At 34.8% G+C, this 25,095-nt stretch overlaps 1 protein-coding gene across 13 annotated transcripts in view; it reads left to right on the forward strand.

The window, feature by feature from the left end:
• The window catches only part of sd (TEA domain transcription factor 1 homolog scalloped), a 318,794-nt gene that overhangs the window by 217,387 nt on the left and 76,312 nt on the right, over positions 1–25,095 (forward strand). For all 13 annotated transcript variants that reach the window (XM_074134411.1, XM_074134410.1, XM_074134405.1 and 10 more), the window contains one exon: positions 14,240–14,502. In XM_074134411.1, the coding sequence (XP_073990512.1) occupies positions 14,496–14,502 (7 nt within the window). In that variant the 5' untranslated portion in view covers positions 14,240–14,495. The remainder of the gene's footprint in view (positions 1–14,239; positions 14,503–25,095) is intronic.

The following is a 25,095-nucleotide window of genomic DNA, read 5'->3' on the forward strand; positions in this document are numbered from 1 at the left end:
TTCGTGAGGACAAATAACACACAGTTAATAACAAGTAGATTATTCAACATTATTTATTCATTTCTCAATTGTAATTTAATTTAGTCCCCCTAATTTTACTTATGGTAAAATACTGGAATAATTAGCTGTCCTAAAAATATGCATATCTTATTTATTTTATATTACATATATATAACATTGTGGGAAGAACACCTAGATGGAGGATGTAATTGAAGAAAACTATATTATTTGCGATAAAGCCAGATAATTATTACCTATTATTATAAACGTTTGACTACTACATAAAATAACAATTACTTTAATCGAAGAATGAACTTAAACCGACGATTTTTATTAAAAAATATAAATAAATAAAATAAAATCATTGATGTATGTTGGTGTAAAAATTTTTTAAAAAAGTTTATGAATTTTATAGCCTCATATAGACAGGGTGACCAGAGTTATATGCTCCACCCACTTTTTTTTTTAACGGCGGGAAATTTCGAAAAAATAAAAAGCACGTATTTAATCATTTTTAGTCTAGTTTATTTTCAGTGATTGACCCATTTTTTTAAATCCCTGTATCTCGAGATACAGCATCCAACTTTTGTTTTTCAAATGGAACGTTATATTTTTTGTTGCATATTTTTGTAGTATTTGAGCTCCTAAAAACAACAAAAAAATTTTTTTTGAAATCGGTTAGGTTTTTCAAAAGTTATGGTAATTTAAAATATGAAAAACAAATTTCAGTTTACTGTCAAAATTACGTTATTTTTTTTAAAGAATCTATTCAAACTGGGCACAATCAACAGATAGGCAAGCCAAAACTCTGGACTCCCACGCTTTGCTTGTAGCATCACTTATGGTGGCGAAGTCAAGATCTAGGCAGGCTAGAGTAATTCGACGTTTCTGATCATCGACTGAAGCCACGTGATTAAGGATACTTTACACTTTATTTTTTTTAGGTATCCCCTACAAAATATAGTCCATTTGGGTCAAGTCCGGAGATCGAGGTGGCCATTGGATGGGACAATGAGTCCTTTACGCACTTTTAATGGAAATTTCTGCCCAGCTCGAACCACTCTCGCCGGGCAACCATCTTGTTGAAAATACATATCTATTTGACGTTGTAGATGAACATCTTCAAGCGGAACTGGCAAAATGTCTCTGAAAAAAAAGTTGGATACCTTTCACCAGTTAAGTTCTCTCTGTAGAAGTATGGGCCGATTAGTTGATTTCCTATAACTCCACCTAAACGTTTGTAGAAAAAACAACCTGAACGTCGAATACTTCTAGCCTGCTTAGATCTTGACTTCGCCACGATAAGTGCTGCTACAAGCAAAGCGTGGGAGTCTAGAGTTTTGGCTTGCCTATCCGTTGGTTGTGTCCAGTTTGAATAGATCCTTTTTAAAAAAATAACGTAATTTTGACAGTAAACTGAAATTTGTTTTTCATATTTTAAATTCCCATAACTTTTGTAAAACCAAACCGATTTCAAAAAACTTTTTTTTGTTGTTTTTAGGAGATCAAATACTACAAAAATATGCAACAAAAAATATAACGTTCCATTTGAAAAACAAAAGTTGGATGCTGTATCTCGAGATACAAGAGTTTAAAAAAATGTGTCAATCACTGTAAATAAACTAGACTAAAAATGATTAAATACGTGTTTTTTATTTTTTCGAAATTTCCCGCCGTTAAAAAAAAAAGTGGGTGGAGCATATAACTTTGGTCACCGTGTATATATAAGGCCTTATAGATATATATATTTTTTATAACGTTTTCTTTTTCACCTGTAATCAATAGTTTTATTAATATAGTTAAATAGATATTACAGACAATCAATCTAAGTTAAATGGTGTGCTACTTGAACAAATATTTTGTAGACGAAAATGGCCAGCATAAGGGTCTGTGACATCTAATAATTCTAAAAAATGTTAATGAAAATTAATGCAGTAAAATTACTTGAATAATATCAATGAAGTACTAGTGAAATGTTGGGTACTTGCTGATTTGTGTACCTTTTGGCGTTTAATCAACCCTTATACTTAACATTTTAAACTGTAAGTTTTCGTTAAGGTTCATTCATGTAAATTGATCGGTTCACTCGTCAATAATTTTAACGTTTGCAGCACTTCCTCTTATTAGGTGTAGTATTAAAGAGAGTCTTAGCTCTCTACCCCTTCCACCCCTCCTGAAGTGGCACAACGTCGAGACTTCTAAAATGCAAATCTGTACAAGATATAGATTCGAATGACGCTTTATTCATGAAAATTAGTTCATGCGTCGATCATTTATAACGTTTACCATACTTCCCCCTAATAAGGGTAAGAGCAGAACGTCGTTTAAATGTTACGTAGGAGTGCCCTAAACCTTTCATCCTGCCAAATTTTATCAAAATCGGGTTAACATTTACAGAGTTATTAGTAATAATACTTTTGAGAAGGGGCCTCACATATATGGGGCTAACTCCATATATCGGTTCACGCGTTTAGGCGCTACGTTGTTTACCAAAAAGGTAACAACAACAAGAACAATTTCTGAAAATGCCGTTTTTGCTCATTTTTTGCAACTTTTTTCTCGAAACCTATTAGATCTGGGTTGTTGCAAAAAAAGGAGGGTTTGCCCTATATTTTAAAAAAAATTTGGGAATTTTATCTTTTGTAGAAAAAGAGAGAGAAATTGTCAAATTTGGGTGTTTTTCAACGTTATGCTTTTTCGTGCAGTTTTTGTCGATCAACCCTTATATAACTGTCCTACCGGACAGTTTTAATTTTTGTTGTGATGAGCCTAAAATGTAAATGATCTTTATTTTGAAGTTTTTGTATTTTATTCTGTAATATACTCCTTAACAAAAACTTACAGTTTAAAATGTTAAGTGGAAGGGGTGATTAAACGCCAAAAGGTACACAAATTAAAATTTTATTATGGTTATAAATTTATGTACGTGACTCCCATTAATATTGGGACAGTACATACAGAAGTTAAAAATTGACGAAAATTAAAAGTGGCACCCATTTATTCAAATTTTTATAAATTCATTTCATTTTATAATTACTATTAATTAAATAAAAACTATTTAAATAATTACATAAAAATGTTTTGGTAGATTAAAAAATATATATATTATAATAAGTGCAAATTCTACCTCTCATAAATATTGGGACACTATTATTAAATAATTTATAGTTTGTCCAAGGTTTTGCCCGAATATTTATACAATTTGTAAATATTTACCTTAAGCATATATTCAATATGAAATTAATAATTATATTAGTTTATATAAATCAAGCCAGGTGTAACATGTCGCGCAAAAATACAAATACAACGATTGAACAAAGAAAAATTGTAATTTCTTTGCACAAAGACAAAAAAAAAAAGTGTTAGAGAGACAGAAAAACTGATCGGACCTAAAACATCTACTGCGTGGAACATCATTCAGCGTTACCAAAAAGAAAAAGAATTGTTTCAACCCCACAAAAAGGCCGTCCTCAACTGCTCTCTGAGAGAGAGCAGCAGAGAGCAGCGTTATATATTAAAAGAATTAAAAAAGATCACCGACTTAGTGCTCCAAAACTTCTATGTGAAATTTTTGACATGTTTAGAAAGCAAAAAAGGGGCAGAAACTGTTCGGAGAGTGCTAAGAAAACTCGACTATCATGGTAGAGTAGCCTGGAAGAATCCTTTTGTCAGTAAGATAAATCGTGTTAAGAGAGTGAAATTTGCCGAAAAATGTTTTAATGGAAATAGTGACTTTTGGAATGATATACTCTAGCGATGAATCAAAATTTAATGTTTTTCAGTCAGATGGAAGGGTTATGGGCTGGAGGAAAGCGAATGCTGAGCTCGAAAAGAAGAATTTACAGCCAACATTAAAGGGTTTTAAAGCTGCACCTCCGGGTGGAGGTGGGTCAGTTATGGTTTGGGGCTGGATGTCCGCATCAGGATTTGGAGAATTAGTGTTTTCTTGATGGAATGTTGGACAAAATAGTTTATAGTAATATATTAAAAAATAATTTGGAAAAGTGCCAAAAAATTGGGTATTTTAGGGTCTTTTAAATTCTACCAAGATAACGACCCCAAACCTACGGCTTGGGTGATACGTCAGTGACTGTTATATAATTGCCGAAAAGTTTTCCAAACCTCTCCGCAGTCACCAGATCCTAATCCCATTGAACAATTACGGCAATAGTTGGCTAGTGCTTTAAGCAAACGAGTAATATCTAACAAAAATGAATTAAAACGATGTTTCCTGGAAGAATGGGAAAAAAACACCACCTGAATTAACCAAAAACTTGTTTCACCTATGCCTGATCGTTTGAGGGCTGTTTTAAGTCAAAAAGCAATTATTAAATTATTACCAACCAATTATTAAATAGTAGGAGATTTTAAATATTGAACATTTAAACTCTAGCACTTCTGGTGTCCCAATATTTTTGAGAGCCTTATTTTACACTTTTTCAAAAAGTGTTACCTAACAGTTTGGAATTTCATCGATTTATACTTATATATAATTTCTACAGATGTTGCTAATGTTATTTAAAAAAAAAAAAATTCCAAACTTTTGTATGTTGTTTTCATTTTCCTTTTAAATCATTTTGTAATAGGTGTCCCAATATTAATGGGAGTCACTGTATGTGTATTTATTTTTATATGGGTGAATTAATTATTATTTTAATGTTTATATAAAAAGTTTTTTATTTTTTCTTTCGTTTGGTTATCATGTTCATTGAGGATATTTATTTTTTTCCTTATTACTGATTTTAGGCGGAAGCTTTATATTCTTTTATCATTATAGTTGTTTTCAATTTATTAATTTTTTTCAATACTGATTTATGATTTATTGTGTTTTTTTTTTGGTTTTGTATGCTTTTTATTTATTTATTTTCTTTTGTGTGAATTTAAACACAACTCCTTGCTTATTTACACTTGTAATTAAAGCAATAAAATTATTATTATTATTATTATAGATGTTATATTTCGTACTTTTATTTTAAACGTTCATCCCATTGCCCTAAAAAATTAGATTTGTATCCTGAAAAATCATTGATGTCAAATGTAAGCGTAGCTGCCTAGAACCAGTACATTACTAAAATGTTAAATTCTTTTCAGATCATGTGAATCAGTAAACGATTATTTGAGAAAAAACAAACCTTATTTTTTCGTTTAAGGAACGCCAACATCTGAGGTTATTGGCGCCAGGAGGCTTTATCATTATTTTCAGTCATCATAACTCAAAAACGAAAAATATTACAAAGCCAAAATTAATATTCTCACTTGGACCCACATTAGGACCTTAAGTAACAAGCACTTTGAAAAAAATCAAAAGCGTTTTTTTGGGGGGGAAGGTAGTTTTTGCAATTTTAATGAAAATGGCTAAGACGGATTTCTTTAAAATTAAAACATATATTGCATATAAGTAGATTTATAAATTTCTCATAACACTTCCGGGAAGATTCGGCTAAGGATAGTTAATAAGATATAGAAGGTTAAATTTTGGAGGTTTTGTAAATGTGTAACTTTCAAACCTCTATGTCTCTCATTGTATTGTTCCGATTAAAATGAAATCTTTACCGAATTATAGAGAAAAGTTTGCTCTATAACTGATACATATTAAATTGTTTTAGTGATAATAGTTTATGAGATATAGAAGGTTAAATTTTTGTGGTTTTGTAAATGTGTAACTTTCAAACCTCTATGTCTCTCATTGTATTGGTCCGATTAAAATGAAATCTTTACCAAATTATAGAGAAAAGTTTGCTCTATAACTGATACATATTAAATTGTTTTAGTGATAATAGTTTATGAGATATAGAAGGTTAAATTTTGGAGGTTTTGTAAATGTGTAACTTTCAAACCTCTATGTCTCTCATTGTATTGTTCCGATTAAAATGAAATCTTTACTGAATTATAGAGAAAAGTTTGCTCTATAGCTGGTGTAAATTGCAATGTTCTAGTTATAACAGATAATGATATACAGATGGCTAGATTTTCAATAAAAGATATGGCTGTTGTCGGTCTCCACGCTTAACACAGTGAAGGAAAAACGTTTGCTCAACGTGTGTAAGGGTCCCTCTAAAAGTATTAATACTATTTGCTCTGTAAATCTTAGCCCGATTTGTTAAAGTTACGCAGGAAGTTAACTTAACTTTTTAAACTGTAAGTTTTTGTTAGAGATAGTAGTTTATAAGAAATAGGTCCTCCGGTGGAACCAAATCGAGATACTAAAATGTCGCATTTTCTAGAAGTCTCCACAGTTCATTGACCGGTGAATAGCAATGTTTTCTCTAACGATCCGGTGGCCAGTAGTGCACGAGGAAGGCAACGGGTGCCCATGACCTCGGAAGGTGGCTTAAACTTAGAGGCAATCCAAACAAAGATGCTGAGAGAAGAAGTTTTGTGATTGTTCGCAATGTATTGTTTTCAGTTGTGAAATAAAATTACTAATATAATTATAATCGAAGGGAATTTGGAAGGTATTTTAATCTGAATGCTTGCCAAAGTTTCATATCCTGCTTTTATCAGCAGTATGTTAATGAGTTTTGAACATCATGGAAGCGAACATAAAAACATATGTACATATGAATGGCCAACAAAGCGTGCTTGTCTGAAGCAACAGGTAGCGTTTTTTTGGAAATACAACACTTGTCTGCTCTCTAGCGGCTATAAGTCTAACTTTATGCTTGCTTAGTTCCCATCTAGCAACGGCTTGGAACAATCAATGCTTGAGTCCATATCACCCTTATCTCCTTTACAATATTTCGCTCACCTTATAACAATTCACTGGACATATTGTTGATTTTGTTGAAAGAAGTTATTATTTTTTTGCAAAACATGTAATTACACCTACTTATTGTATTCCAAACTCAAAAATGACTTCAAACTTCTTAATAAGTGCACATATTGAATTTTTTGAAATTTGTATTTTTATATTTCACTGAAAATATACGTTATGAATTTCCAAGAATATGGAAATGTGTTTTTAGGAAATGTATACCCGGTTTCCATGACTCAAAAACGAAAAAATGGCAAGTATACTTTGATTAAGTGTCACTAGGGGTTCGTGTAGTGAGGTTTTTGTACCAAACCAGGCAATCGGAATTTGGAAGTGCTACTAAGATTGAATACATTTGTCGGAACGTTGGCAAAAAGACGAGTTGTTGTTTTCATTTGGACCGATTCCTCGCCAATGAGAATCTTTAACTGAATCCATTTTTTAGTTTTTTGCTGATTGCTAGAAACGGCTGCAATAGCTTTCTTTAAAATTTGTGAACATCACTTTATATGTACGATAGTGGAAGTTCTCGTTCACCCAGACCTTTAGTTTGTTCTGTCACGCCTCACACCGCAGATATTTTAAGTTGCCCGCTGAGGCAATAAAAAATTTATATCACATTAGGATCTTTTTTATTAAAAAAGGTGAGTCCCAAGGTTCTCGGTTGTTATGCTACATGCGAGCTTGCCCGCGTTTGCATTGTTAATTGATTTTTTCAGCTGTTCTCATTTAAGAATTATACTTAACTGATTGTATGCTTAAGCCTTCTGATTTCGAACATAATATCGTGTTTGTGTTGATTCAGAGATGGGTGTGAACTGTTATTTTATTTACCATAACTCCCACAGCCCAGATTGTGAATTGAACTATACTGTTTAGCAAAAACTGGCAGAGTTCCTCCACATAGCTCGTCCTTTAACAAAGTCTATTCGTATAAAGGCTTAACTGTTCTTTGTTGATACATTTCCGTGGTGTCTCCCGGTGAGAAGGGGAGTTGGTCGTTCTAATATTAAGTGCTATTGAGACTTCCTTACATGTAATGGACATACATACATACTTAATTAAAAAAATTCTTAAACACATAGACCTTCAGGCGAGTTCCAGCATTACTTTACTTACTTTCATTTTTATACAGATAATAAACATTTAGATATTAGGAATTCAATGCATTTTTTTCAAATACAAAATGTTTGTTAAGTAAGGGGTAAAAAAATTTGTTCAGTAAAAAACGAAAAAAAAAAAATTATTTGTTATTAACTGTGTGTAATTTGTGCTCTCGTATTCTTCTATAGCACAAAATCCTAATTTAAATAAAATTGACAAATACTTTAGTTTGTCAAAAGTAACAGAAAGTAGGAAAATGAAAAATAAAGATTTTCCATTTTATTATGGGCCAAAGAGGGCGGGGTGTGACATACATGGAAGGTAGGCGTGGTTTAATAAATGTTTCTCACTTCTGATTAGCTATTCAACTAACCTACTTTTCACACTTCCATTCTTTACTGTCATTGGCCAATTCTTTATTGCTAATTATTTCTATGTAAAACAAAATTTCATTTTTTTTTTGTTTACTAATTTTTCGTCCGTAGGTATTTAATGAAGTATAAAATTATGCAATAAACAATTTCCTCAATAAAAACATTAAAAATAGAAGATTTTTATTGCTTAATGTCTTGTTTTCTATACTAATAACGTAAAAGTAAAAATAAAATTGGGAATAATGGTTATTATCTTGGAAAGTAGGTAAAAGAAAATTGTGGGTAATGTTTTACCTATTTTTCCTCGCCATTTGTATGCAATTGCAATTTTTATTAGCATAGGGCAGTTATTTTCGCAATTTTAAAGACTTCATGATTAATAAATAATTTGATACCTCCAATTGCAATCAATCGAAGTTAAATGGTGAGCTACTTGAACAAATATTTTGTAGATGAGAAAATCAATGAAGCATGAATAAAAAATTGGGTACTTGTTGATTTGTGTACCTTTTGGCGTTTAATCAACCCTTATACTTAACTTTTTAAACTGTAAGTTTTTGTTAAGGAGATTTTTGTACCTTTTGGATACATTTATTTTTCCCCTTGATTTGAACACTTCTAAATATATCTAGTGATAAATAAATATTACGATATCTATTTAGAATAATTAGGCTGATTTACGCCAGGAGTAGGGGATAAAAAGTTTGGATTGATGCCTTGTGGTTCTAGACAACCACGCACACAAACATTTGACATCAAACACGTAGATTTTCTAGAAAAATAAATCCAATTAATTTTTTGCTTATACTTTCCTGTTAAAGTAATGGTTAAATATTTCTTTAATTATCATTCTAACTTTTAAAATAATCGACAATGCCGTTTTCCTGAAAATTCTAAACCTTTAAAAGTTTGTTCCGTAAAGTAAGAATATCTGGTTTACAGATTTTTTTAACTTTTTTTTATAGCAAATATGGCGAATTATTATTTAATTATGGTTTAAGACGGGGTCTTCTTACGTGAAGGCGAGGTAAGATAAGATTCTAATAGGTCGGCCCTTAAGGCCTACGCCACTGCGTCCCCTTTGGATCTATTGTGGCTCCCTCACTCTAGAGCTCGCCCTCCAGACCCGTCCGTTTATTCAGACTCTTAATTCTGGAGAGCGACTTTTGGGTAAAGCTCACAGGCCTTGGTTTTTCCTCCCCGAGAAGTAACATCCTTAGCCAGACAAGCCCCTCACACTGACACAACACGTGCAGTGCCGTTTCCTCCTCTTCCTGACAGAACCTACAAAGGCTATCATCTGCCAGGCCCATGCGATGCATGTGTTTTCTGAGCCTGCAGTGGCCGGGTAATAGGCCTACATTTATCCTTATAGCCCCACGGCCTTGACGGATTAAATCTGCAGTCAGCTTTGGCGAATAGCCCGTTATGAACTCCTTCGCCTGTCTCTGCCCTGTGGTGGCAACCCACCACTCCTGAGACCTAGTCTGCACCCATAGTTTAATGGCCACAGTCTTAAGATACTTGGGGACTCCAAAATAGGGCTCCGGGCCAACGAAGTGTCCCGCAGAGCCTTTCCTGGCCAATAAATCTGCCACTTCGTTTCCCTTATGTCCGGAATGACCAGGCACCACACTAGAAAGACCTTATTTTGGTCACTAATTTCCTTCAGGGCACCCAGACAGTCACATACAGCCTTGAATTGACCTGGTATGAACCGATAGCTCGCAGAGCCACCTAGCTGTCCGAGAAAATCACGACCTTAGAATTAGTTATTCCTCGTCCAACAATCTCGGCAGCACAGAAGCTAATTGCAACTAGCCCAGCCTGAAAAACCGTAGCTAGATTTCCTAGGCTAACCGAAAACCTACATTTCGGCTTCACCCCGTACACTTCCACTCCCACCCCTTCCACTGTTTTGGAGCCGTCCGTGTACCACATTGAGTCCTCCACATCTGGGGAACCGCGCCTCCAAGCCTCAAATAAAGACTTTAAAAGGCTTGTTGAAGCTATATTTGGGGATCATAACATCCGAAGGCAGGCCCAAAACAGGGCCAGCCTCCAGCTCCTCATATAGCTTCTGATACGTGCAGGCGAACTCCCTCTTTTAAGTATGCAACATCAAGACCCCAAAAGGCACATCTACATGAAATTCCGAATCGCACCTCATTCATAAAAATCAGTTCACGCGTTTTAGGTGTTACGTTGTTTACCAAAAGGTAACTTCAGAAACAACAACTGGAAGAAGAACAAGAACACTTTTGAAAATGCCATTTTATCTCGTTTTTGACTACTTTTTTCTCTTAATTCTACGTAATTGCAAAGAAAATTACTGTTTTAAACTAGGATATCCTCTACATTTTCTAGAAAGTTTGGGAATTTTATCTTTTATAGAAAAAGAGAAAAAAATTGTCAAAGTTGTGTTTTTCAGCGTTACGCTTTTTCGTGCACTTTTTGACGATCAACCCTTATACAACTGTCCTACCGGACACTTTTGATTAACTGATCACCCAAACTGGCCGTGATTTTGTTTGTTAACAAGACTGAAAGTTCACCTTACTGCTCTAACAACAGATTCATCTTTGTTTACTGCAATGCTTGTAGTTTGAGGTATCCACTCCCTGGCGGTAGAACCCACTCCAGGAACGATACTCCTGTCCCAACAGTTGGTGACCACCAGGCTCTCTGTACCCATTGGGCCGGCCGATTGGGATTACTAACCATTGAGGCCTTGACACCCTTCCAGCCCACAAGAGAGTAGGTTTTTTTGGGGAGGCCTAATGTCCTCTCAGACTCGCGTGAAATGAGAAAGGCTACTGGCACTTCAGAGGCTCTGTTTTCGACACAGTAACCCCTCTATCATCTGTTCTTCGACACGGGTGCCATGACGCTTTGGATAGGGCTAGAAAGTGATGGAAGAGAGTGGAGTAGCAGTCTGGGATATATTGCTCCATATTACCGTATATTCCCTTCCCTTCCCCAAACATCTCCAGATGTTTTGAGCATGACGCACTCTGTTCACCTCTTAGCCGGTTGTGCGATAAGTAGTGTCTCTGCAGGCCTGCTCCTTGGAGAAGTTGTCACAGGTTTCACACTATGTGAAGATACTCCGAGGTACTCCCATGATGATTTATTAATTTAACAGGAAAAAACTGGTATTCTTTCCGGTTCTTATGGTTGACAAATGTTTATCAACTGTAAAGAAAATATTGTGGGATTGACCTTAAAAAAAAACCGTCAATATCTTGAAAAATTTGTGTTTCACTGACAAAAATTCTGAAAACAAAAAATTAAGTAATGTTTCTTCGTACATGCGAAGCTCAAAAATCTAACAAATGATGACTAAAAGTAAAGAAACATGCTACAACTAGTTGAATGCAACAATTAAAGAGTTTTGCAGTAAACGTTGATTGCTACCGCAGGATTACTAATAGTGGTAAAACGACGGCATAAAGCGTTATCAACTAGACATTCGCTTGGAAAGTACGCCATAAATCTCATTAAGCAACAATGGGAAATTAATTGGCCGTGTATTATGGACAGGCCATCGCTCAACCTGTTTTAATTAAAAATGGATCGAAGCCTGCTCTCTAGCAATTCGTTTGCGCGGGCTAGCTTTCATGAAAGTGTCACTAAAATTTAGGGAAACGACGTAATTAATCAGTTTTTTACTACCCACAATTCAACATTATCTCTGATGGGCTTATTCTTTCATTTTCAAATGTACTTAGAATAACATTGCATTCTTTGTTGACATCTGTTCGAGTTACTTTTGCATTTCTCTCGTTATTCCAGGAATTTAATCATTAACGTATGTGATGTAAAAACGGAAACAAAAATCTTGTGTGTTCATACAAAATTCTCCGAAAATTTTCTTAATAAGTTTATTTTTAAAATTTAAAATTATTTAAAGTGTAAAATGATCGTTGAGAAAAAGGTTCAAACCTACTCACAGACAGACCTAACATATATTTTATCCATTGGTATTCTTTGGGAACTGTCGAGGAAATAGCAGAAAACGCAAAAAGCCTCTTTGCGTGGACTTCCTACTTAAAATTTTAGTTAGACTTTTCTTGGTGAAATATTATACCTATTAAAACTGTCCAATAGGACAGTTGTACAAGGGTTGGTCGTCAAAAAGGTGCAGAAACAGCGTAACGTTGAAAAACACCCAACTTTGACAATTTTTTTCTTTTTTTCTATAAAACATAAATTTCCCCAATTTTCTTTATGATATAAGGCAGATCCTCCTTTATGACTGTATTTTTTTTTTGCAACAACCCAGATCTGATAGATTTTGAGAAAAAAGTTTCTGAAAATGAGCAATAACGGCATTTTCAGAAATTGGTCTTGTTGTTACCTTTTTTGTAAACTACCTAGCGCCTGAATCAAGTTGATTCGGTATTTCTTGAAGATGTGCCTTTTGGGGGGTCCCGATGCTCTACATTAGATGGGAGAGGAGTTAGCCCCATGTATGTAAGGCCTCCTCCAAAATTATTATTATTAGTAATAACTCTGTAAATCTTAGTCCGATTTTGATAAAACTTTTCCACGAAGAATGGTTAAAGCTTAAAGCTCTAAAGGTTAAGCCCTAAAGTGCCATCATCTTCTTACATCCACTAAGAGGAAGTACTGCAATCGTTCAAATTATTGACTCATGAACCGATTTACGTCAATGAATTCTAATTCTATTCGAAATTTTGTGTGGATACAGCTTTTGTGGATCTCGACATCTACTTAGATAGAGTTTGCTCCGATTAAGTAAGGTCCTTTTTAATAATCAATAACCTTCGACTAATTTTGATCATTTAGCAGGAAGAAGTGGTTCGAGTTTTACTGCGAGACATTTAAGTGCCATCCTTCTTTTACAGCTACCAAAGGGAAGTATTGCAATCGTGCATATTTGAAGTTTAATTTCTCTTTCCCTTTTAGGGAGAAGTACTGCAATCGCAGTTTAATTTTTCTATTTACCTACAAATTTCTTCCAATTTTATTCGAAACGTTTTCCCAAAAAAATTGTTTTGTGGATTCTTTGGGGAGCGCAACAAGAAACATTCTTTTAAAAGATCTCTCTAGTGGTTACTTAACATCATATCATGTTACAATGAAACTATTGCTTATTCTAAATGTTAAGAAAATGTGTAAAGCAGATATGTAACTTTGCAGAATAGACGAAAAAGAAAATCTATCCAAAAGGTGCAAAAATCTCCTTAACAAAAACTTACAGTTTAAAATGTTAAGTATAAGGGTTGATTAAACGCCAAAAGGTACACAAATCAGCAAGTACCCATCATTTCATTAATATGTACATCATTGATATCATTAAAGTCATTTTACTGCGTGAACTTTTCACTAATATTTTTTAGAATTTATTAGAGGTCACAGACTTTTGCTGGCCATTTTCATCTTCAAAATATTTGTCAAGTAGCACACCACTTAACTTAGATTGTAATATCTATTAATTTATAACAATCAAACTATTAATCACAAGTTAAAAAGACAAGCGTCATAACGGTTAGCGTTTTGGATTCCCACGCGTAGGTCCGGGTACGAATCCACCTGCTAGCACTTAGATTTTCACTTCCTAGAAGCTTCTTACAGCTCACTGTCTAATGATGGAGACGAAAGAACTCTGTCCGGAGGCCGGCAGTGCACTGAAAAAAACTCCGGGCGCCAATAACCTCAGATGTTGTGGCGCCTTAAATCACTAAAATAAATAAAACTAAGTGAATGTTCTAAAAATAAATGAACGATTTATATTACTTCTTTGACGTCAAAAGTGACGCTGGCTGGAAGTTTTGTAAGCATTTTATTTATAATCTGTAAAGGAAGATCTCCTGATTATTGTCTCTTTCTTTCAACAATAACTTCATTACAGCTCTAATGAATGTTCCTTTTCTAAATAAATTTTTATGTAAAAGAAATTCTTAGTGCGGATTAATCCATTTATGAAAATATGAGAATAATTATTATTGTAGAAGTGCAAGATTGTTGTTTGTATGTGCAGGTTGTGGTTGGCAGGGGATAGCAGAATTAGCGGCCAGTGGACTGGCGGGCCGGGGGTGGCCGACAGTGCTGCAGCCGGCCCCGGCCCGGACAAGTCTCCGCTAGAGGTAGCTGCCGACTCGGAGGATGACAAGGAGTTGGCGGCAGCGGACGCGGAAGGCGTCTGGTCTCCTGACATTGAACAGAGCTTCCAAGAGGCCCTTGCTATCTATCCGCCCTGTGGCAGGAGGAAGATCATCCTTTCTGATGAAGGAAAGATGTATGGTGAGTGAATAAAGTGATTGTCCTTAGGGTATGCAAATGAACAAAGACTGATTTTGACATATGAAAACAATTCGCATGTAGCAGATGATTGAAACTCACGATATCATACACTGTGAAGAGTTATTCAGTTAACTATTACCATTCAAATAGTCAGTTGGAGCTGTTTGGGCAACTGGCTGTTTCACGTTTTTTTAATAACTAGTTGAAGGTCGAGGTCTTCGTATGAAATCAAAGGGGATCATCTGCTTAAACTTACCCTTAGAAAGAAGACGTATCTTCTTCGAAATGGATGGCCAACTAGTGACCTTATTGTAGCTTTTCAGAACTAACCGTAAATGTTTTTACACCAGCTACAGAAGTGACGGTGCTGTAAAAACATGAATCTTGTACGTCACAAAAAGTCATGGATATTTGCCAACTTCCCTTAAAAATCCACCTCGTTTCTAACGGATTTTTTAGGAATTCCAGGGCTTCATTCCTAACAACTTTATTGCTAAAATAAATTGGCCTAACGTCATTAAGCTTTGGTCACCCGTAAATGAAATTTGTTCCATTCGACCACACACCCCCTGTCACAGAAAAACTTGATGATCTTGATGTCACTGGACTTCTTTTGCCACCACCTAAGTAGTCATCCGACTATCATTAGTCTCACGATCCATAGAGGGGGAAATTAAATAACTTCACCAATGTTGAAACTGATCAGCATTTTTGGATTGGTAACCTAGGTATCGTGTAGTCCAATATTAGTGAAAGTAACCAAATCCAATACATTGTGCTACAGTAACTACTCTGAACTTACACTATAGCTACATTAAAACATAATGAAAACATCCTAATTAAAATCTTTATTGGCGCACACAAATGTACTCTCCATCGCATGACCCAGCGGCGGACTTTATTCGGCAATAAATCGCTGAGTTCGCTGCATGCATTCCAGGGACGTTTAGCATGGCCAACATCCACCTCTCGAGGGCTGGCAATACTGATGTCCCCGTCCAATAAAGCGCTAAATTCCATGACGGCCTGCCTCCCTTCCCTTTGGAAGGGATTAGCTATTTGGTTAGCGTATTGGATTCCCACGCGGAGGTCCAGCTGCTGGCCCTTAGATTTTCTCTTCCTAGGAGCTTCTTACAGCTGACTGTCTGGATAGACAGAGTTGTCTGTAACGAGTGAACACTGTCAGGAGACCGGCAGTGCACTGGAAAAAGCTATTTTTTTTACAGGTGCTCAACATCTAAGGTCCTTTGCATCTGACATTACTTCTCTACACCAGTCAGTCTCACTATAACGGAACGCTTATACCATGTACTAGCCTGAGAATCCACTATCCTTATACCACTACCTTATAGTAGCCCTTCAGGAATGAGGAATAGTTCCCTGTACTGCAACAAAGAGAAAAAAAATTAAACTGCGATTATTCTAAAACACTCGTTCTAATAAAAAAACAGATTCATGCATATAAATACTTTCATCCAATAAATACAATCACAAATTAGATCTACCTAAACTGCAATCTCTCGTTCACTCACTCACAATTTACTAACACTAATCGCAATTTGTGATGGAGTACTTGATGTACCTCGCATCACCTAAATAACCTAATCTAAGATAAAAACTTATTTACATACTTACATAATTATTTACACCAACATTCATACGACCATTCACACTTATGTCGAGGAGCCAATCCCGACACGGACCCACCCTCCAGAATGCAGTGGCTCCTGAAATAAGCGGAGAAGTCTCTCCCAGAAGACCGGAAGTTTGCCACCCCTGCATCATACATTTCATAACGTAGTTACTTTTGCGAAAAGTTCATCCAGCGATTGTCTCTTAACTTTAAATTTTGTGTAAATTAGTAACTTTTATTTAATTCTTGTGGCAAATTTCTTTTTAGGGCATTCAGGATCCCTCAAAAAGGCTCATTTCTATATAAAGCGCAGGTTTATAAGCTAGATATTTTGTAACATCTAATAATTTTGTTTTAAGATTCGGTGTTTAAAAATATAGCAAATGAGAATTGCAGAAAATGGTGAGTGCTGGCTTGAACATTGTGATGGCACAGCATCCATCAATACATGGCACAATAAGTGGACCATCTTCAGTGCTCATGTATCATAAATGATGCGTATTTAAAGAATATGTATTATCTATTCTATTGATAAAAATTAAAGACTATAACTGCTACCACAGTGCTCATATAATCGAGCCTATATGCTCAGTTATACGATATTTTGGTTGTGCCCAAAGTTCACGAACTCACTGTTAATGCAAATGGCGCACACAAATGTACTCTCCATCGCATGACCCAGCGGCGGACTTTATTCGGCAATAAATCGCTGAGTTCGCTGCATGCATTCCAGGGACGTTTAGCATGGCCAACATCCACCTCTCGGGGGCTGGCAATACTGATGCCCCCGTCCAATAAAGCGCTAAATTCCATGACGGCCTGCCTCCAGCCCTCGTGTCGTTGTACATTACAGCTCCCGATCTCTCTGGGACAATAGAAAACAAATATTCCAGTAGCGCTGCTATCCTACTATGGTTGTTAACAATATAATCTTTCTTTCTGTATTGTTACACCAACTCCAAGTCTGGGATTGCACCGTTCATTTGCTTGTTTTATTCCCTTACAAGCTGCAATAAAAAAGATAGGACTGGTTTAGTTAGTGTCCCAAGTGAATAAAAGATCAGTATGCTGCTGTTTAAAAAATCAAGAAAACCTAACTAGTCTGTTTATCTATTAACAGCATCGGGTTCATCTATTTATTTCAATCATAGATTGCTAGTTAAAGTTAGGGTGTGAACAGAACATTCCAAAACGACGAGTCACCAAAAGACCAAAATTGTTATATCATCCTTTAGTATTGTCGCTTCCGATATTTAGGTTATGACCGTAATCCATCTTCCGGAAGTTCGACATTACTGAAGAAATTTGATCATTACTAATAGAAACTCCGTACGTTCTCATTTGCAATATCTGCTAGTCACATGTGGTCGGGCGTTGACATTTATAAATGTAGGAGAATTAAAATAAAAAAATCCATTAGATTCAATAATGTTTGGAATCATACAGATGGACTTCCGTTCTCCAATCGTAACTCTGTCTAAAGACAAAACTTTTGCCTTACACTTCTTAATGAGAAATGTTCAGGAGAGTTAAAAGAAAGAAAGAAGAAATACGTTTATTAATGTCCTGGGACATTAGTCCCTTAAGGACAACAAAAAGTATATACATAAATTTAATGAACTAAAATTTCTCTTCTGAGTTGCTGCCAAATTAATATTTACAATATATACAGAGTAAAACAAAAAGATAAAAAATAAAACTAAAATTCCATTTCCGTTTGTGTATGTACACAAATCAATACCTAAATAAAAATGTTAACTTAAAAGAAAAGAATAGGTCTACTGCTTACAATATAATAATTATATAATGATAATAGTAACATTAATAACAATAATATCAATAATAATAGTAATAGTGATAGTGGTAATAAGTAGAGGAAAACATGACAAAATAAAGATAATAATTAGAACAAAGAAGTAATAATAGTAATGATAATAACTCCTTAACAAAAACTTACAGTTTTAAAAGTTAAGTATAAGGGTTGATTAAACGCCAAAAGGTACACAAATCAGCAGTTCCCAACATTTCATTAATACTTCATTGATATAATTTAAGTAATTTTACTGCATTAACTTTTCCTTCACATTTTTTAGAATTTATTAGATGTCACAGACCCTTATGCTGGCCATTTTCGTCTACAAAATATTTACTCAAGTAGCACACCATTTAACTTAGATTGACTGTAATATCTATTTATCTATAATAATCAAACTATTAATCACAGGTGAAAAAGAAAACGTTATAAAAAATATAAAAAAAATAAGAGGCTAAAAAATTCATAAACTTTTTTTACATCAATGATTTTATGCATTTATTTTTATTTTTAAATAAAAATCATTGGTTTAAGTTCATTCTTCGATTAAAGTAATTGTTATTTTATGTTGTAGTCAAACGTTTGTAATAATAAGTAATAAATAATCTGGCTTTATCGCAAATAATATAGTTTTCTTCAATTACATTCTCAATCTAGGTGTTCTTCCCACAATGTTATATATATGTAATATAAAATAAAGAAAATAAAGATATGCATATTTTTAGGACAGCTAATTATTCCAGTATTTTACCATAAGTAAAATTAGGGGGACTAAATTAAATTACAATTGAGAAATGAGTAAATATTGTTGAATAATCTACTTGTTATTAAATGTATGTTATTTGTGCTCACGAATATTTCGGTAAGACGAATTTAAGACTGAAATATTGTTTTGAATCCTCCGTGATTGAAATTTAAAAAGTGGCCGACTCTAACTTTGTTTTTTTCTACTTTAACATGCATGTATATGTGACTACTCAGAATAATTCATCACTCATTTTATCATAATTATAATAAAAAAATATTATGAATGAACTGGCCAGCATAAGGGTCTGTGACATCTAATAAATTCTAAAAAATGTGAAGGAAAAGTTAATGCAGTAAAATTACTTAAATTATATCAATGAAGTATTAATGAAATGTTGGGAACTGCTGATTTGTGTACCTTTTGGCGTTTAATCAACCCTTATACTTAACATTTTAAACTGTAAGTTTTTGTTAAAGAGATTTTTGTACCTTTTGGATAGATTTTCCTTTTTGTCTATTTGCAAAGTTACGTCTGCTTTACAGATTTTTTAAAATTTGGAATAAGCTATTCTATCATTATAACCTGATAAGGTGTTAAATCGGAACCGTAACTACCACTGGAGAGATCTTTTTAAAGAATGATTATAGTTGCGGTCCCCAAACCATCCTCAATAACCATTTTTTTGAGAAAGCGTTTTGAATAAAATAGGAAGGTATTTGTACGTAAATAGCAAAATTAAACTGCGATTTCAGTACTTCCTTTTAAGAGGAGCAAGAAAAATAAACTGCGATTACAGTACTTCTCCCTAAAAGGCAAAGATTTTGAATCGAACGACAATTCATTCATAATGTAAATAGGTTCACCCATTGATAATTTTAACGATTGCAGTACTTCCTCTTAGTAGGTGTAAGAGCATGATGGCACATCACAGCCACGTAGAGGAGCTTTAATTACTGCTTCGTGCTAAATTTTATCAAAATCGGACTAAGCGTTATAGAAATATTGGTAATAATAGATTTAGAAAGGGCTTTACTTGGGTGGGGCAAACTCCCCTCCTTATAAGGCACAGCGTCGAGACTTTTAAAGTACAAATCTGTACAAAATTTCGATTCGAATGACACTTCATACATGAAAATCGGTTCACGCCTCGATAATTTGAAATGATTGCTATACTTCCTCTTAACAAGTGTAAGAGCAGATCGTCGCTTTAATGTTAGGTAGGGGAGCCCTAACCCTATCATCCTACCAAATTTTATCAAAATCGGGCCAAGATTTACAGAGTAATTAGTAATAATAATTTTGGAGGGGGCCTTACATAAAGGGGGCTAACTCCTCTCCCATTCGATGTACAGGGCCGAGACCCCCAAAAGGCACATCTACATAAAATTCCGAATCGAATGACACCTCATTCATGAAAATCGGTTCACGCGTTTAGGCGCTACGTTGTTTACAAAAAAGGTAACAAGAACAACAACAACAACAACAACAACAACAACAACAACAACAAGAAGAAGAACAAGAACAAGAACATTTTTTGAAAAAGCCGTTTTTGCTCATTTTCGGCAACTTTTTTCTCGAAACCTATTAGATCTGGGTGGTTGCAAAAAAATTACAGTTATAAAGGAGGATTTGCCCTATATTGTAAAGAAAATTTGGGAATTTTATCTTTTATAGAAAAATAGAAAAAAATTGTCAAAGTTGGGTGTTTTTCAACGTTACACTTTTTCGTGCAGTTTTTGACGATCAACCCTTATACAACTGTCCTACCGGACAGTTTTAATAACTTTAATAATAAATCACTGATTTAGATAACTTTTGATTAGATGTTCGTATAAATGATGTTTAAACGTATTGACAGACTTTGCACGCAAACCAATCGGAAGAGAGTTCCATAACTAGCAAGCTTTTAAATAAAAAGAATTTTGATAGGTTGCAGTTCTAGGTGTGGGCGTGTACAACTTTGTATCCACTTGGCGAGTGGTTCTCAAGTGCAACTGTTCTTTGCTACTAAATAGTGAATACAGATAATCTGGCGCTCTATTTTTGAACAGAAAATAAATAAAGGCACCTAAAAAATAAAATAAAGGCATATAAAAGAGAGTTATCTAATTGTTTTTGCTATGCTATCCTAAGTACGCTACCAAAATCAGTGAAGAAAGTTTTGCAAATCCTATTTATTATCGCAGATCTGACTAGACGTTACAAAGGTACGAGCTCGTTGGTTTCGAACCTCGCTCCTCTACCCATTGGTGCTCATAACTTTTATTAGTTTTCGCTCTATAATTAGAAAATAAATTTCACTTAGCCAAAATTTAATCGTCATAAAATGGTGAATACCAATTGTTGATGCACTCCCTGCCCAATATTTTGCACAAAAGGGCGTTGCTGAATTTTGCAGTTAGAGAGAGTAATAATTGGATGATAAGAAAATCGCGAAGGTACCCTCAATATCAAAATATTTTTTACTTCAGTACTCCGTCATTTAAATTCCAATAGTTCCGATTACTTTTTGAAGAACCAACCTAGACCAAGATAATAATTTACAAAATTCCAAGAAGAAAAACTGGAATTATTGACGTCACAAGAAGGTGGTAGTTTTTTCATTCTTAAATAAGGTCAAAGCGGTGTAATAAAATACCTTTAGAATATACTGAAAGAATATTAGCGACCCAAGGTATTTCTCTTCTTATAAGATCACAGAGTTGGGAACAGACTGTAACATATTTCAGCATTACTCATTTCCTTTCTACAATAATAGAAGCTTTGATGAAAAGCGAGGAATTAAGTAGTTGAGACGGTTAAGTTGGACGAGACGAGGCGAACTCCGTAAAAGGGAGCCACGTTACAAAGGCTCCTTAATTACATCCCACCGCAGCGCGTATCGACTCTTTGACAGGCTACAGCCACTTGTCTTGCACCGCCAAACATACCACGCCAACCTTAAGCCCCCTGCAAATAAAACTAGATCGTTAATTTTAATATTAAATTCCCATGTGAACCTCACCTGACCTCTTTCTGCAGTTATTAATAATAATCCAAATAAGAAATGGAAAATTTCTTCAAGTATTTCTTTAAATAAATAAATAAAAAAGCTAATGAAAAAGAAAAATTAAAGATAAAATAGGAATAATTATTATTTTTGTAAACTAAACTTTTCTCAGAGCCTAGGCTTCTCCCAGTCTGTCTGCTAAAGTCTGTCGGTCCCAAGCAGCGTGACATGTCACAGCTCAGAGTCACCACTTATCCTTGCACTCGCCTTCTTGAGTGTACAACTTCAAATCAGAAATTTTTTTCCTCCCGCTGCCTGAATCTATCTTGCAATATGGTCGGCCCATTGCCATTTCAACTCACCATAGAAATGAGCCCATTTCGCACTCCTATTTTTCCTAATGCTGCGCTTTTGTGTGACTAGTTTACTTCGCTCCACAGTTCTTTGGCTGGTTCTGTCGTGATTAAACCCTTTTCTTTAACTTTAAGTGACTAGACGTTTCGGAGGAATAATCTATTACCAGCCTTTTATTCACTTTGCCCAAACAAAAAATGTACATATATGTAAGAATGCCGAAACTGATATCTATGAAGAGGCTAACAAGTAAAGGAACTTAAATTTAATAAAATCCTAGTATTATTATAAAACTGTCCGGTAGGACAGTTGTATAAGGGTTGATCGTCAAAAAGTGCACGAAAAACCGTAACGTTGAAAAACACCCAACTTTGACATTTTTTTCTCTTTTTCTATAACAGATCAAATTCCCAAATTTTCTTTATAATATAGGGAAAATCCTCCTTTATAACTGTAATTTTTTTGCAACAACCTAGATCTGATAGATTTTGAGCAAAAAGTTGCCGAAAATGAGCAAAAACGGCATTTTCAAAAATTGTTCTTGTTCTTGTTGTTATTGTTACCTTTTTTGTAAACAACGTAGCGCCTAAACGCGTGAACCGATTTTCATGATTGTGGTATCATTCGAGCCGCAATTTTATGTAGATGTGCCTTTTGAGAGTCTCAACGCTGTACATCGCATGGGAGAGGAGTTAGCCCCCTTTATGTAAGGCCCCCTCCAAAATTATTATCACTAATTACTCTGTAAATCTTAGCCCGATTTTGATAAAATTTGGTAGGATGATAGGGTTAGGGCTCCCCTACCTAACATGATGATCGGCTCTTACACTTGTTAAGGGGAAGTACAGCAATCGTTTCAAATTATCGACATGTGAACCGATTTTAAGAATGAAGTGTCATTGGAATGGAAATTTTGTACAGATTTGCACTTTAAAAGTCTCGACGCTATGCCTCATAAGAAGGGGAGTTTGCCCCCCGCAAGTAAGGCCCACTCTAAAAGTATTATTACTATTATTTCTATAACACTAAGGCCGGTTTGATAAAGTTTAGTACGAAGAAGTGGTAAAAGCTTCCATACGTGATTCTAAAGTTCTACTATGCTCTTACACCTACTAAGAGGAAGTATTGCAATCGTTTAAATTATCGACGCGTGAACTGATTTACGTCAATCGTCGAATTGTCATTCGATTCGATATTTTATGAGAATAAAGCTTTTGTGGATCTCGAGTTTTCAACATTAGAAACGGAGTTTGCACCACTTAAGTAAGGCCCGCCTTAATAATCAATAACTACGACCAATTTTGATAAATTTTGGCAGGAAGAAGTTGTTCGATTTTTACTGCGTGATATTAAGGTGACATCCTACTCTTACAGCTACTAAAGGGAAGTATTGCAATCGTGCATATTTGAAGTTTAATTTCTCTTTGCCTTTTAGGGAGAAGTACTGTAAACGCGCTAAAAATTTTCTTTCTCTTCTTAAAAGGAAGTACTGAAATCGCAGTTTAATTTTGTTATTTACGCACAAATACCTTTCAATTTTAAATGAAACGTTTACCGAAGTAAACTGTTGTTGCGGATTCTTTGGGGACCGTTCATTTAAAAGACCTCTCCAGTGGTAGTTACGGGTCTGACTTAACACCATATCAGGTTATTGTGTATCTTTTGGCGTTTAATCAACTCTTATACTCAACATTTTAAACTGTAAGTTTTTGTTAAAGAGTATTTACGGGGAGTTCATTTTAAGACGACTGAAATGCATTTCATGCTTAAACGGTTGATCTGAGCAAAATAATGGTGGAGGAAAAATTTGTTGCCCGTCACCTCTAGTTTCAGAATATGTGACTTGATTTTAGATTACTGCCAGCGGGCGCGTCCAAAAGTAAAGGTTTTTAAAAATATTCATCGTTGAATGAACTTGATTCAGGTTCACTTAGTATTAAAAAAAATTCTTGCGAGCCATGGTCCATTTTGCCATCGTTATTGTGAAACAACCATTTCTTTAAAATCATCTCTTAACCTCTCAAAGCTTGCTATAAATTTTCGATCGCCCAACTACAGTTATATTCGAAGATGACCGCGCACATTTTATGTGTGTGTTATAAAGTATTTATAAAATATCAAGGTTGTAATTACAAAATAATGTTATCATCGAATGAAAGAGATATTAAGTTGATTGTAATATCGATTGATAATGTAATACAAGCTGTGAATTGGTATACGGAGTTAGAGCATTAAAGATGCTGAACAGACGATGTGATATGTACATAAGAAAACAAAAAAAAAAAAAAAAGAACTTGGCATTGTCAATGGATCAGAATGGATAATTTCGCAAAGTCACTCTAACACTTGAAGATATATTAAAGAGTTTAGTAAATCATATAAGATATTGTAAAGTTTTTCCAAATAAAAAAACTTTACTTACACAACTAATGCCTGCCACTAGTTATTAAATAATATGTGGGTTTGATTAAATAATAAAACTCGCTAAAGTTGTAAGTAATAACCTGATTTATTAACACATTACCTTTACTCACATTAACATTTACTATCAACTAACGCTATTCATTACAGTCACCATTTACAACAGTCACAACAGTTTACTGTTACTTACTCACTTCGTAACGCCACAAAACTGTTCCCCGACTGACCACTGGTCCGCACTGCACCGAATTGCACTAGTCTCAGCTGCACTAAAACAGCTCTAACCATCAACTGACTAATTTCCCAACTAGCTACCACTGAAGCACTCCACAACACTGACTCTCTCTAACTATGTCTCAACACTGACTCTCCAAGACTAACTCCAAACTACAAGACTGTAAAACTCTTAGAACTCCTTAAAACTCGATTAAAACTTGATTGAAACTTGATTGAAACTTGATTGAAACTGACTTCTCCAGCTGTGTCGGCCTCCTTTTAACTGCGTGCCTCCCTCCAACTGGGACTGCCCTCCTCCAACTCTCTGAGCATAAGTTTCCACGCCCTCCTGACGTTCATTGGCTGGAGAAAACATACTGCCACCACCTCAGTTGGGGCCGCCCTCCTCCTACTCTCTG

Source organism: Rhodnius prolixus, unplaced genomic scaffold (genome assembly GCF_049639745.1).
Source record: "Rhodnius prolixus isolate KJV_2025 unplaced genomic scaffold, Rpr scaffold_16, whole genome shotgun sequence".
Classification (NCBI taxonomy): Eukaryota; Metazoa; Arthropoda; class Insecta; order Hemiptera; family Reduviidae; genus Rhodnius; species Rhodnius prolixus.